This window comes from Chelonia mydas, chromosome 4 (assembly GCF_015237465.2).
Source record: "Chelonia mydas isolate rCheMyd1 chromosome 4, rCheMyd1.pri.v2, whole genome shotgun sequence".
In the NCBI taxonomy this organism is placed as follows: Eukaryota; Metazoa; Chordata; order Testudines; family Cheloniidae; genus Chelonia; species Chelonia mydas.
Window position 1 is genome coordinate 24,676,776 of NC_057852.1, and position 13,804 is coordinate 24,690,579.

Below are 13,804 nucleotides of genomic sequence, written 5' to 3' on the forward strand. Positions count from 1 at the left end.
TATGGAACTGAAATCTGACAAAACTTGTCCTAATTTAGGTCACCTTTTCCCAGGTATTCTCAAAGTATATGTAGGTACCTGAGAAGGTGTAAATAATTTAGTGCATTCCTGGCCAATCTTTATCTCTATCAAAAAGTTCCTGTCTAACTGGCTGTTAAGTGACCCAGAAACATGGTAAATATGTAAAACTTTAAAGCAGAAGCAGCTAGTTTATCGTTTGCATAAAACTAGGCATGTTTGTAACCCTTCAGATAATCTTGTTGCTTCTTAAATTGGCATTGAAGTGCCAAAAAAACCCCAAAACAACCCAACATCCCTGATTAGACTGAATTTAATTTTCCCAGTTTAGACATTAAATAGAAGCTGTAATTAGCATCTGACGATCTTTTGGAACTTTATTTTTAGGATGTGCATTTACTTTATCAGAGTTAAACCATTCTTCAGATATTTAGTAATACTTCAAACATTACTGACTTATCTATATATAAATAGTGTGGTTGCAGCCATGGATTCCTAAAATGGCCGCCTGGTTTGCTGTATTTTACTTCCAGTGGTTCAACTCATGGAATATTAATGTTTTAAACAAGCTTGCTCCCAAGCCTGGCTTTTTTAAATAACTTATGTGGATTATTCAGATATGTGACTGTTGTATGGCTGCGTTACATTACACTGCATTTTAAACTCTCTAAGGACTCTACTATCTCTGAAGACAGGCAGCCATTTTGTGCTCAGATTAGTATAGACTCTCACAAGGGAGAGAGACAGAGTGTTCTCTCCTGGGGATTGTATGTTTGTTCCTTTTTGTTCTTTTGTTTACAAATGAAAATAAGTTATTTGAACTGTAAGCATCAGTTTTAACTCTGCAACTGGCCCTTTGCAGAAGGGTGGTTGTTTAGCACTGTGACACTCGAAAACATTTTTATATTGGATAGGTATACCATAACTCAAAAGCAGGCGCTGAAGACTTTTTAACCATAACGCCCTATAAACTCAAATAGCTGGTGGGTCTCCAGTGAGCACTCAGACGCATAGCTAAATGAAAGGATTATTTGTAGGATTTATGGAAAAGGAAAGGGTGCAGATACTGTAGGCACAATGACTTAAGCAGTTACGTCAAAAGATAAACATAAACATAAACAACTTGTTCTTAGGAAAGGTGTACACAGAATGAGCCAGCAGGCTCCATTACAACTCTTTGTGTATGAAAAAAACATCATGCCTGCATTTTGTTTTCATTTTTATTTAATACTAAACACAGTCAATGGCCATTGTGTCTACCGAGTAACGTGTTATGGTTGTGTTTGATTCTTTTTTTTATAAAGGAACTCAATTTATGTACAACTTGGACCCATCCTTCCAGCTTTTTGATAAATAGCTAATGCAGGCCTTACTGCATCTAAGTTTAGGTATCCAAAGTATGTGCTTCTCCAAGGACAGTTGTATTATGGTGATAAGATTATTTCCAGTCTCCAAGAGGAGAAACAAAGAAAAGCACTGTATGTTGCAGTCTGATAACTTAGCCTCCACTTCTCTGCATGTGTCATTTAGTATGAAACTGTTCTCGGAGATGTACAGTGTTAATTAGAATTGGAAACAATATGGTGATTGAGTGAGGAAATCAACTGAACATAATTAAGTACAGTTTTTAAGTGATTATTTTGAACACTAACCCATACATAAAATTCTTCCCACATTTTATCACTTTAGGACATACCATGAGCATAGCTCAGGACAAGTTCAAATGAGTATTAAGTTAGGATGGCCTTCAGGGATCTACCCAACACTGGGTAGAATACCTTTTCAAGATAAGCAGAACAGTGTTTTGGTCTCTGTTCTATAGACAAATTAGCATTTTGATGGGCTTTTGATGTTCCTAGATATCCGTGGAATACAAGAATTTTTGGACAAAGTATCTCAGCAGGGAATGGATGTAGCACTGCAGAAGGTAGAGAATAACATCAATAAAATGATCACAGGACTCTTTGCCACCATGCGAATAGAAGAACTGAACCGCTACCGGGACACACTGAGACGGGCCATTCTTGTAATGAATGCATCGACAGCCAAGTCCTTCATTACAGAGGTAAGTGATCAGCAGTGTTAATTTTCTCTGACCCTCTATGCCCCCAACTTTGTTTACTGAAATTTTAAAATGTTGGTGAAATGATTAATTTTACCTGACATCTTATAAAATACAGTACATAGATGCACTTTATGTGACTTCTTGTAAAAATAAATACTGTAATATGTATGCTTGATTCTCTCTCAGAAAGAACCAACAACATAAAACACTTGTTAATGATGGTTTTATGGTTCATATGAGTGCATCCAAAGGAAAGTATACCTGTGCCCCTTATGAGCAATATATTACAAAAAATACAAGAGAATTATCTTTAGAACTCTTATTAACATTCATGTCTGTTGTACTGCTAATTCCCTGCTCATCTCATTTATTCCTTAGCATCCACTTTACTGCTGAAAGTAGTGATATTTTTATTTAATTACATATATTTTGGGTATGGGTGTGTTTATCTGATTGATGCACTGAAACTTGCTGGGTTTTTATAAAATTAAGTTTAATAATGACCCGTTAGAGGTTATAAGATCGGAAATTGGGATCATAGGTTTAAGTTAAAAGGATAATATATCCATGAAGAATTTAAAGAGCTAAAATACAGTAGTATTGATATATTTAAGCAAAAATTGGATTACAGCATCAAACTTAACTAATTAAAGGGGTTTTGTGTTTGAAGTAGCTGACTGCCATATTGGTGGGATAGGTGTTTTGTGTTTTGGGGTGGAGCAGGTTTGTTTTGTCTTTTAATGATCTTCCCTTTTCTTTATAAGATAGGGTTTTGGTTTTTGTTGTTGTTATTTTTGTGGTGGGGGACACAGGAAAGTAAGAGAAAAATTGTTTTTAATTTTTAAAACAAATTATGGATATGTTAGAGATGGTAGAATTGTCATGAAATAGTTCCGGACATTCAGAATGTATGGCATACTATTGGTGTTACACAACTTTGCAATTGTTGGCATTTGTGAAACTGGAGACTTCTTAATGACAATTAACATGGGTGGGATTTTCAAGAGTCGAAGTGATTTAGGAGGACAAGTCCTATTAGCTTTCAATGGAAATTGTGCTCCTAAGTCATCTCGATACTTTTGAAAATCCCACCCTGTTTTATTAATGGCATGAGTGGACAGCTCCATGCTTCAGAAGTGCATGACATAGATATATTCTTCCCTTTACCATCAACATGTGGCTCAAAATAAACATGTTGTTCGTCCATCACACAGAAATATACCATTTTCTTACATTTAACAGTAATCTTTCATGCTGGATCTGTTTGTAGGCAGCATTGTTTGCTCATTGGGTTGGGAAAAGGGTAGCAGGAAGGAATGGAATAAGCTATTCCAGCAAAAGGCCTGGTCTATGCTAGACAAGTAGTTTCTTTAACTACGCCCACCCCTGAGAGTCGTAGTTAAGCTGACCTAAGTCCCCATGTAGACAGCACTACATGGAAGAATTCTTCGGTTGATCTGGCTACCGCCTCCTGCAGAAGTGGTTACCTACGTCAATGAGAGAACTCCGCCCATTGGCATACGTAGTATCTACAATGAAGTGCTACAGCAGTGCAGTTGTAGTTGTGATGCTGTAGTATTTTAAGTGTAGTCAAGCCTTAAGGGCTTGTCTACACAGAGAGTTGTTCATGAGTAACTTTATGCTTGAATACGTCCAGATGCATTAAGGTAAATTGAATTAAGGCCACTTGAATTATGAATCGGTGTTTCTACACAAGGGTTTAATGCAGTTCAACTAATAATGTTTGTTGGCACCTTTAGTTAATTTGGATTAATTTTCCTAAGTGTCCCCCTGTAGACAGACCCACTTTTATTCCAAAGTAAGAATGCCTTGTTCCTGTTCAGCTTGGGTTAACCACTTGGGTTAAGTTAAACAGGAAGAAAATACTCTTATTAAGACTGTCCACATGTGGAGTTAATCAAGAACAACTCTCTGTGTAGACAAGCCCTAAGCCTTTATGGCTTGCCTGCCCATGACATGCAGCTGCTGGTTCATCTGGGCTTCTTAACTTAACAAAAGTATTTAATGTTCTCATGGCTGAGCTGAGGACATGCCACAACTGTAACAAGCATGACTTTGATTGCAGTGCAAATACCACCTTTTCCAGAATAAATAGTCTCACACAATAGTATAAATTGGCAGTCTGCAAATTAGAGATTCCTTGAGGTAGAGTTTATCTTTGCTTTAACCTTTTGATATTTTTGTTTCTTGAAAACAGCAATGCTTTTAGTTATGTCTTTGCTGATCCGTGCTTTCTGTCTAGCTTTTGTATCCATGGAGTTTGCAATGATGAGGTCACTACTTAGAGAATGTTCAGAAAGAAGAGGGGGTTTGAGGTTTAAATGCCTTTCTCCCATCTTGAAAATAGCTTATTATCCCTAAAAATTAGGTAGCAAACTTTATATCTTGGAAGTGTTGTACAGATACCAGCTGGCTAATCCACGCATCGACCCTCTCAGAGAGTGATAATGGAGCATTGTTTCCATTTTGAAAGACAAAGTGACAACTAGGGGCCCCAATCATCCTTGATGTCCTTTTGGGGTAGGGTGACCAGATGTCCTGATTTTATCAGGGCTGTCCCAACATTAGGGGCTTTTTCTTCTATAGGACCCTTAATACACACACCTTGGTCCTGATTTTTCACTGTTGCTATCTGGTCACCCCATTTTGGGGATTGGGAATAATGTGTGGGAAAAGGAACAAAGGGAACAGTGAGGTGAGAAGTGGATGGAATGTAGAGTTTCATATGAGGAATCACTGGACAGAGAGAGAAATAGAATGTAGGGGCAGAGCATGGCAAAGCTTTAAAAAAGTTTTTGTTACAAGGTAAAGGTGCTGCAGCTTAAAAGCGTTAACAGGTTCCTGTTGGTTACATGACTGATCTGGGCAGAGTGTAAAGGAAGGGGAAATTGGGTCAAAGGGAGCTGAGGGAAAGGAGTGACTATTTGTATCCTGATTGTCTAAAAAGGTGGGGGAGGAATCCTCTGGAGAGTTATTGCCTGGTGTTTTCTAGCTGAATTGCATTTTGTATTTGTGACTGGCAGATAATAAACAAGCCCTGAGGTAAGGGGTCTTAAAAAAGATGAAGGCTTGGAGTTTCATTTCCATTTCCTGGCTGGTGAAACTGCTCACTGGTTTTCAGGTAGAATAAGGAATTTGTGCGGGGACATAAGGAGCCTATGGAGGGACTAGGGGAGGCGGGTAGTGCAGTTGGAGGAGTGGATGATGAAGATGACTTTAACTGGTGAATGTTAGATTGGAGAGGGGATGTCAGGGAGGCTGGATAGGATAAGGACCCATTAAACCATGCACGAAAGAACAACAGTGTGATCCAGGGTTTTGGCAGTGGGAAAAGGAGAAGGGTGTGGGGGTCAGGCTTTAAGAATGTGTGTCAGCAATAAAGCCAGTATGAGAACTCGATAGTTTCTGGATGCATGCTCTGTCCACTATATCACATTGTCTCTAAAACATGAGAAAACTCCTGTCTCTTCAGTTTCTACACCAGATAAAATACTGGATTCTACCTTCTCTGCACCCCCAAAAAATTACATATTTTGTTGTAAACTACTAATTTAAAGCATTAGGTTTTTATTTAGGGCTCAATTCTGCAATAAACTGAGTTTACTGGCCCCAATCATGCAGAGCACTTAATCAGGTGCTTAACTGTAAACATATGAATAATCTCATGACTTCAGTGGAATTACTCAAATGCTTAATGTTAAACATGTGCTTAAGTGCTTTTCAGGATGGTGACTAGAATGATCAGCAACTTGTGGTACTGAGCCCCCAGATACTGTGTCCTAGGAAATGCGGCCTCAGTCATAACATGCGCAGTTGTTTTACTCAGGTTCTCAAGCGCAGCCCTGGTAGAGCTATCTCTAGCCTGAAACTTACCATGCTCTTAAGCACACAGGAAGAACATAGGAACACAAAACTGAAAGGGACCTGAAAGGGAAATATCCTGGGATATTTAGTCCAGTTCCCTGCTATTGCACACAACCCCGTCATATAGTCACATTCATGAACGTGCCCCCACTATTCTCCATTGGAAGGGTGTTGCAGAACTTCACTGCTCTGGTGGTTAGAAACTTTCTTCTAATTTCCAATCTAAAATTATTCATGGCCAATTTATACCCATTTGTTTTGCCAGCATTGCCCTTTAGCTTAAATAGCGCATGGCACTCCCACGTGTTACGCCCCAATGTATTTATAGAGAGCTATCATATCATAAGAACATAAGAATGGCCATACCAGGTCAGACCAAACGTCCATCAAGCCCAGTACCCTGTCCTCTGACAGTGGCCAATGTCAGGTGTCCCAAAGGGAATGAACAGACAGGTTATCATCAAGTGATCCAATCCCAGCTTCTGGCAAACAGAGGCTAGGGACACCATTCCTGACCATCCTAGCTAATAGCCATTGATGGACCTATCTTCCATGAATCTATCTAGCTCCCTTTTGAACGCCGTTATAGTATTGGCCTTCACAACATACTCTGGCAAGGAGTTCCAGATGTTGACAGTCCATTTCGTGAAAAAATACTTTCTTGTGTTTGTTTTAAACATGCTACCTATTAATTTCATTTGGTGGCCCCTTGCTCTTGTATTATGAGGAGGAGTAAATAACACTTCCTTATTTACTTTCTCTGTACCATTCATGATTTTGTAGACCTCTGTCATATCACCCCTTAGTCACCTCATTTCCAAGCTGAAAAGTCCCAATCTTATTAATCTCTCCTCATATGGAAGCTGTTCTATAACCCTAATAATTTTTGTTGCCCTTTTCTGAACCTTTTCCAATTCCAATATATCTTTTTTGAGATAGGTTGACCACATCTGCACGCAGTATTCAAGGTGTGGGCGTACCATGGATTTATATAGAGGCAATGTGATATTTTCTGTCTTATTATCTATCCCTTTCTTGATGATTCCCAACATTCTGTTCGCTTTTTTCACTGCCGCTGCACCTTGAGTGGATGACTTGAGAGAACTATCCACAAAGACTCCAAGATCTTCCTTGAGTGGTAACAGCTAATTTAGACCCCATCATTGTATATGTATAGTTAGGATTGTTTTTTCCAATGTGCATTACTTCGCATTTATCAACATGAAATTTCATCTGCCATTTGTTGCCCAGTCACCCAGTTTTGTGAGAACCTTTTGTAGCTCTTCGGAGTCTGCCTGGGACTTCACTATCTTGAGTTGTTTTGTATCATCTGCAAATTTTGCCACCTCACTGTTTACCCCTTTTTCCAGATTGTTTATGAATATGTTAAACAGGACTGGGCCCAGTACAGCTCCCCGGGGAACACCACTATTTACCTCTCTCCATTCTGAAAACTGATCATTTATTTCTACCCTTTGTTTCCTATCTTTTAACCAGTTACCAATCCATGAGAGAACCTTCCCTCTTCTCCCATGACTGCTTATTTTGCTTTGATGAGGGACCTTGTCAAAGGCTTTCTGAAAATCTAAATACACTTTATCCACTGGATCTCCTTTGTCCGCATGCTTGGTGACCCCCTCAAAGAATTCTAGTAGATTGGTGAGGCATGATTTCCCTTTACAAAAAACATGTTGACTATTTCCCAACAAATTATGTTCATCTATGTGTTTGACAATTTTGTTCTTTACAATAGTTTCAACCAATTTGCCCAGTACTGAAGTGAGGCTTACTGGCCTGTAGTTGCCAGGGTCACCTCTGGAGCCCTTTTTAAAAATGGGCATCACATTAGCTATCCTCCAGTCATTTGGTACAGAAGCTGATTTAAATGATAGGTTACAGATGACAGTTAGTAATCCTGCAATTTCACATCTGAGTTCCTTCAGAACTCTTGGGTAAATACCATCAGGTCCTGGAGACGTATTACTGTTTAGTTTATCAATTTGTTCCAAAACCTCCTCTAACGATTCATTAATTTGGGACAGTTCCTCAGATCTGTCACCCACAAAGAATGGCTCAGGTTTGGGAATCTCCCTCACATCCTCAACAATGAAGACCAATGCAAAAAATTCATTTAGTTTCTCCACAATGGCCTTTTCGTCTTTGAGTGCTCCTTTAGCATCTCGATCGTCAGTGGCCCCACTGGTTGTTTAGCAGGCTTTCTGCTTCTGATGTATTTAAAAAAAAATTGCTATTACTTTTGGAGTCTTTGGCTAACTGTTCTTCAAATTCTTTTTTGGTCTTTCTAATTATATTTTTACACTTCATTTGCCAGAGTTTATGCTCTTTTCTATTTTCCTCATTAGGATTTATCTTCCACGTTTTAAAGGATGCCTTTTTGCCTCTCACTGATTCTTTTACTTTGTTGTTTAACCATGATGGTTCTCTTCCTATGTTTTTTAAATTGGGGTATACATTTAAGTTGAGCCTCTGTTATGGTGTCTTTAAAAAGTTTCCATGCAGCTTGCAGGGGTTTTACTTTTGGTACTGTACCTTTTAATGTCTGTTTCACTAACCTCCTCATTTTTGTGTAGTTCCCCTTTCTGAAATTAAATGATACTGTGTTGGGCCATTGTGGAGTTTTCCCTGCCACAGGGATGTTAAATTTAATTATATTATGGTCACTATTACCAAGCGGTCCAGCTATATTCGCATATATGATCCTGCCCTTCACTTAGGACGAAATCAAGAATTGCTTCTCTTCTTGTGGGTTCCAGGACTAGCTGCTCCAAGAAGCAGTCATTTAAGGTGTCCCTTCTCAGCCTTTATTTTGCTTGGCTGAACAAGCCAAACTCCGTAAGTCTCCTTTCATATTATAGGCCCTCTATTCCCTTCATCGTTGTTGTACCTTTTCTCTGCACCTGTTCTGGTTTGAATCCATCTTTCGTGCATTTTGGTGTATAATAGTATTGCCAATGCCCTGTGGGATGGCATTAATACTGCTCTATCTGTACTGTAAATATCTCTCCTCATACAACTTAAGATTGCTTTTTTTTTTTTAAGGCTGCATTACATAGATGACTCATAGTTATCCTGTGATTGACTAATATACTTGAGTCTCTCTTGTCCTCTGTTAGTTCCAAGTGAAGAGCTCCCAGCTTGTGGAAGAATTCTCGTTAACCTCCAAGTGCAATATGTAGCATTACATTTTGTCCCATCCAATAGGTCTGCCAATTCTTTCTATATAATATTGTAATCTTCCTTTATATTGTCAATGCCTCTCAAGTTTGTATGAGCAGCAGATTTCATTAGCACACTGTGTCAAATACTTTACTGAAGTCCAGATAAGTTAGATCTGCTGCATTCCCTTATCTAAGAAATCCGTTATCTTATGAAAGAAAGATATGAGCTTAGTCTGGCATGATATACTTTTGGTAAACCCACGTTGCATTTTATCCCATTTTATCATTGTGTTCGTGCCGAGTAAGGTGGGCCCCAATCTGCTTTAATCCTGCTGATTCTGAGCAGAGTACAGCCAGTCTCCCTGGCTGGAGTCTTTAGAGGCACTCTCGGACTGCAGATCATTTTTCTAGCACCCTCTTCTGAGAGCTGAGACTCTATCTATGGTTGAAGTGGCTGGTGCTTGAGACTACTGCTGCTACTGTGACTTCCCAAATCACCAAGCTCAGCACAGTGAATAGCAATATATTTGTAAGTTCTGTCATTTTGTAATGCATTAGAACACATATAAAACATATGTTGTGCAAAGCTAATTGCTGATTTCAGTTACCAAATGTGAGCGCTGCTGTGAAAAAACAGACTCGGCTCTGCTTGTAAGAGCAATGCCTGTAAATTCCCATTGTATTCACCTCTGTATAAGCCATTTTATTTGTTCACGTTGGCCATCAAGGCAGGGAAATGAAAATCATATATAACTGTGTTAGGCATTTCTAGTATCAACTGTGCATGATTTTTGCTTTTTACATTTCACCTCTTGAACCTGTCAAATTAAAATGTCTTGTAGTTCTGCCTTCCCGTGACGATACACGTTGATCCCGAGAAACTGGTAGCATTGGGTGAAAGTTGTCAAATGAGCTATTCTGCAACCTTCATAAATGAATAATTGTTTAATATTAACTTCATAATATACTTTTAAAATATGCAGGTGAAATGGAGTAAAGATAGAGAAAAGGCTAATAATTCTCTCTAACTTATGGATTCCATCTGTTTATATGAGAAATGAATGTGGGTACAATTAAAGAATGGTTTATGCCATCATGCCACATACCTTGACCATGTTTTTTTGCAATATTCCCTATAATTAGGGTAATAAATATTCATATCCTTTGTTAAATTACCCTGATGAAGGTGGGGAGGGTTCAGCTTTTAATAGGGTCCTCTGTTCTTGGCAACAGTGCGAGTGTGTTTAACTAAACATTTGAATAATTACCAAAGCAACTTGTTTTTCATGCAGTGACATATGACCAAATGATTGTAACAGGTTTCAGCTTCAGCTCTGACCATGCAGTAAGCCTAAAATCATTTAGTTGTGAACTGTAGAAAGAACAGAAAAGGATTTACTCTAGAGATCTGCACGAAAATTTATTTCTTTAAAATGCCTATTTTCAAAGTCACAGCAGAAACAGATTGACTTTATCTACACCGGGTTCACCCATCCTTTTACTGGTTCAGAGTTCACAGAAGCTCAGCCTTCTTTCATTTGATTCTATGTGCGGTGTGTATTGCATTTCACACACGTCCCGTGGGACATCATTGTGATGTTTGGATGTGTAATTCCATAAAGGAAATATCTTTCCCCTCTCTGTTTCTAACTGTTATCTTTGGGCATCAGCACTGATTCAAAAATAAACACACGGGCAAAACTGAATTTAACTGAAAAGAGGTTAATACAGACAGAAAATGATGGGCCTGGTCCCAGTGGCAAAACCACCGCTGGCTTCAGTGGGAGAAGGATTGGGCCCATTGATTTATTCAGTCTAGAATGTAACGGAACTCCAATATTAAATAAGTTCCGAGCAGTTAGAGGTGGAAAGTCCACCTGGACCAGTATGTATTGAGCTATTTTGTCAGTAGCGTGGTCTACTAAACATGACACCAAACTGACTTGGGAGACCTGGGTTCTATTCCCAGCTCTGCCAACAATCTGCTATGTGACTTTGAGCAAGTTACTTAACTGCTCTGTATTGTTGTTCTTCCCATTTGTAAAAGAATGTAACACTGCTTGCTCACCTTTCGCCTTTTGTGAAGTGCTTTGATATCTGCAGATGAAATGTACTGGGTAAACAGTAATATTATTCTATGCCAAGGGGATATGTGTGCATCCGTATCTGTATTAGGACAGAATAAGCATGTACATGCACCTCCTTGTGTCACTTGGATTAAACGTTGGTGAAGACTGCGAGACCTCTCTAGTAGTAGAACAGTTTCTGCTAGTCAATTGATTTAGAAGCAGAAATGCACTGGAGGGGTCATGAAAAGTGCGGCGACAGACTGCTGGGTTTCCCAGAACTGTGAGCCACTGTGTTACCCCTCTCAGCCTCAGCAAGTGAGAGCTTTGCTGCTGCTATGCTGTGTGTCAGATTCCTGATCTGCCTTGCCAACTAACTCTTCAAGACTGTGCCAATCCTAACCTTGCCTCGCAAATAACAGAGAGGCCTATCTGCATTGCTCAGCCCCTCTCCCTGTAGCACCCACAAAACCTTGTCAAGTTTGCTACCCCTTGAAAGAAACCGTTCACAGCAGCTTATTCCCTTAATGGGGGTTAACAAACCCTCTCTTTCAAAGCACTGAGTTGGTTTACCATCGAAGTAAAGTAAGTTTATTAATAAAAGGACATAGGTTTAAGTTATATCAAATATAAGAAATAAAGATAGAAATGGTTACAGGCAATCAAAAGTAAGAATATGCTTCTGAGACTTGAATCTAACTTAAACTTAGAGTCCTCTGTGCAAATAAGTTTTTCTCACCAGTATTTCTTCCAGCATGGCTGACCAGGATTTTAGCCCAGACCCTTCACAGAGCTCAAAGTACTCAGTTGCTTTGTCTCCTCTGGTGAAGGATGTCAAAATGTCTTTCTTTCTCTGCTTATATCCCCAAAGTTTTTTCTTTGTTTTCAAAGTTAGGAAGCCTTCTGAAGGGCTCAGTTTGCAGCATCCAGGAGGGAGCTGATGCCATGTTAATCTTTGTAGTCTCCTCCCCTGTTGAGATATTTAAGTGGTTGTCTCCCTAACTTGCTAGTTTGATGGCTTTGTTTACCTTTTACTTAACTGTGGTTTGGTAAATACTTTTGGTTGAATACGTCAGGCCTGACAAGAGTTACTGACAGAGTAGTGAGCCACCAATGAGCCTCTGAGTCACAAGTACTAAAGCGAAGGATGGGGTGAGGAGATTTCCCAGATTCTGGTGCAGTTCACCGAGGGTCCATTTTCAAAAACACCTAAATTGCTTTTGAAAATTGGACTTAAGCTCCTAAATCAGTTAGGCAACTTGAAAATTTTACCCTGAATGCTTACCTGTTACAACCCACTTCACATTGTTATATCCCTTTTCCTTGCCATATTTTGTCTTTGTTATTACATTGTAATTTCCTTAAGTGTTAATAACTTTGTATTAAATTTTAGCTGTGGCAATTAATTTTCCGAGGGTAAAATGAAATATTGTGTCATCAGTGCATCTTTTCTTGCCCCTCCCATTTTTCTCTCAATCTCTTTGATGATCTGTTTTTCAGGGTTGATTTTGCTCACTATTTTCAGTTTGAGAGATTTTTCCACGTTGTGCTCCTTTAAAAAGCAGTGTTGTCCTTCTCTAGCACTGTATCTTTTTGAGTAGGACTAAACCAGTACCACATGGCCTGTTGTAAATTATTGTTGTTAATAACAAACTGGATCTTTTTCTTCATCTGTTGTATGTCACTAGCACTGAAGGCCGGTCTTTTCTCCATTGTCTTCACAATAGCTGTAAATTTTACTGAAGACTTAAAGGATCTTTCTTCAATAACTTCCAAATCCCTTTCCTGGTCAAGATTCTGAACATGCTGAAACCTCTTGCTTTAAATGAAGTAGTGGTACTCCTTTGGCAAATACTTCCCCATCTATTTTTTTAAGAAGAAAAAGAAAAAAAATTATGGTTCATGGATTTATATTTCAGTCCAGATTCTTGACCCGTAAGATAGTGCAGACTGACTACAGGCCATTCAGCTGATAGGGGATCTTCAGATATGAAAGTTGCATTTGCTTTTCCCCTAGTAGAGTGTGCCTGTTGTGGCTTGATTCCTGGAATGGTGTGGGAATAGATTTTGTACGCACAGTCTCTTGCCACAGGTTAAAGGTTAGATGTTGGGGATTTTTGCTCTTAGGCAGGAGAGAGCGAATGGGAGAGAGCTTCTGTGCTAAAATACAAGCAACACAAAAGGGATTTGCACAGGATTAAGCTATAGAGACTCCATCATCATGGCCTAAAGTACACCATCTTTCTCCTGTTTCAATTTCTGCATGTATGGGAAAGGGCCAAGAGGAGAGCAGAGATTCAGTTAATAAATCTTCATATTTCGTGTGGTCACAGGGAGAGCCTGAATTATAGTGCAATCCATCCTCCTGCTGAATTGTTGTGCAATGTTAGCATCTGCTGTGAAGAGGAAATAACATTTGGAACTCTCTGTGAGTGAAATATAGCACAGCACAAAAGGCCCACAATATGCTTTCTATCTCACTTCACACCTTCTTCAAGGGGTAAAGTGGGGCAGAAGGCCTTGCACAGGTCTTCTGCATTAGTATGATTTTTTTTTATGGTGATCCTGATATGCAGCTGTGTCAGAAAAGC

At 39.2% G+C, this 13,804-nt stretch overlaps 1 protein-coding gene across 1 annotated transcript in view; it reads left to right on the top strand.

Moving 5' to 3' along the window:
* GRID2 (glutamate ionotropic receptor delta type subunit 2) overlaps positions 1 to 13,804 on the top strand; it is a 1,000,276-nt gene that overhangs the window by 566,137 nt on the left and 420,335 nt on the right. The window contains exon 4 of the mRNA XM_037896872.2: positions 1,878 to 2,083. Coding sequence (XP_037752800.1) covers positions 1,878 to 2,083 — 206 coding nt within the window. The remainder of the gene's footprint in view (positions 1 to 1,877; positions 2,084 to 13,804) is intronic.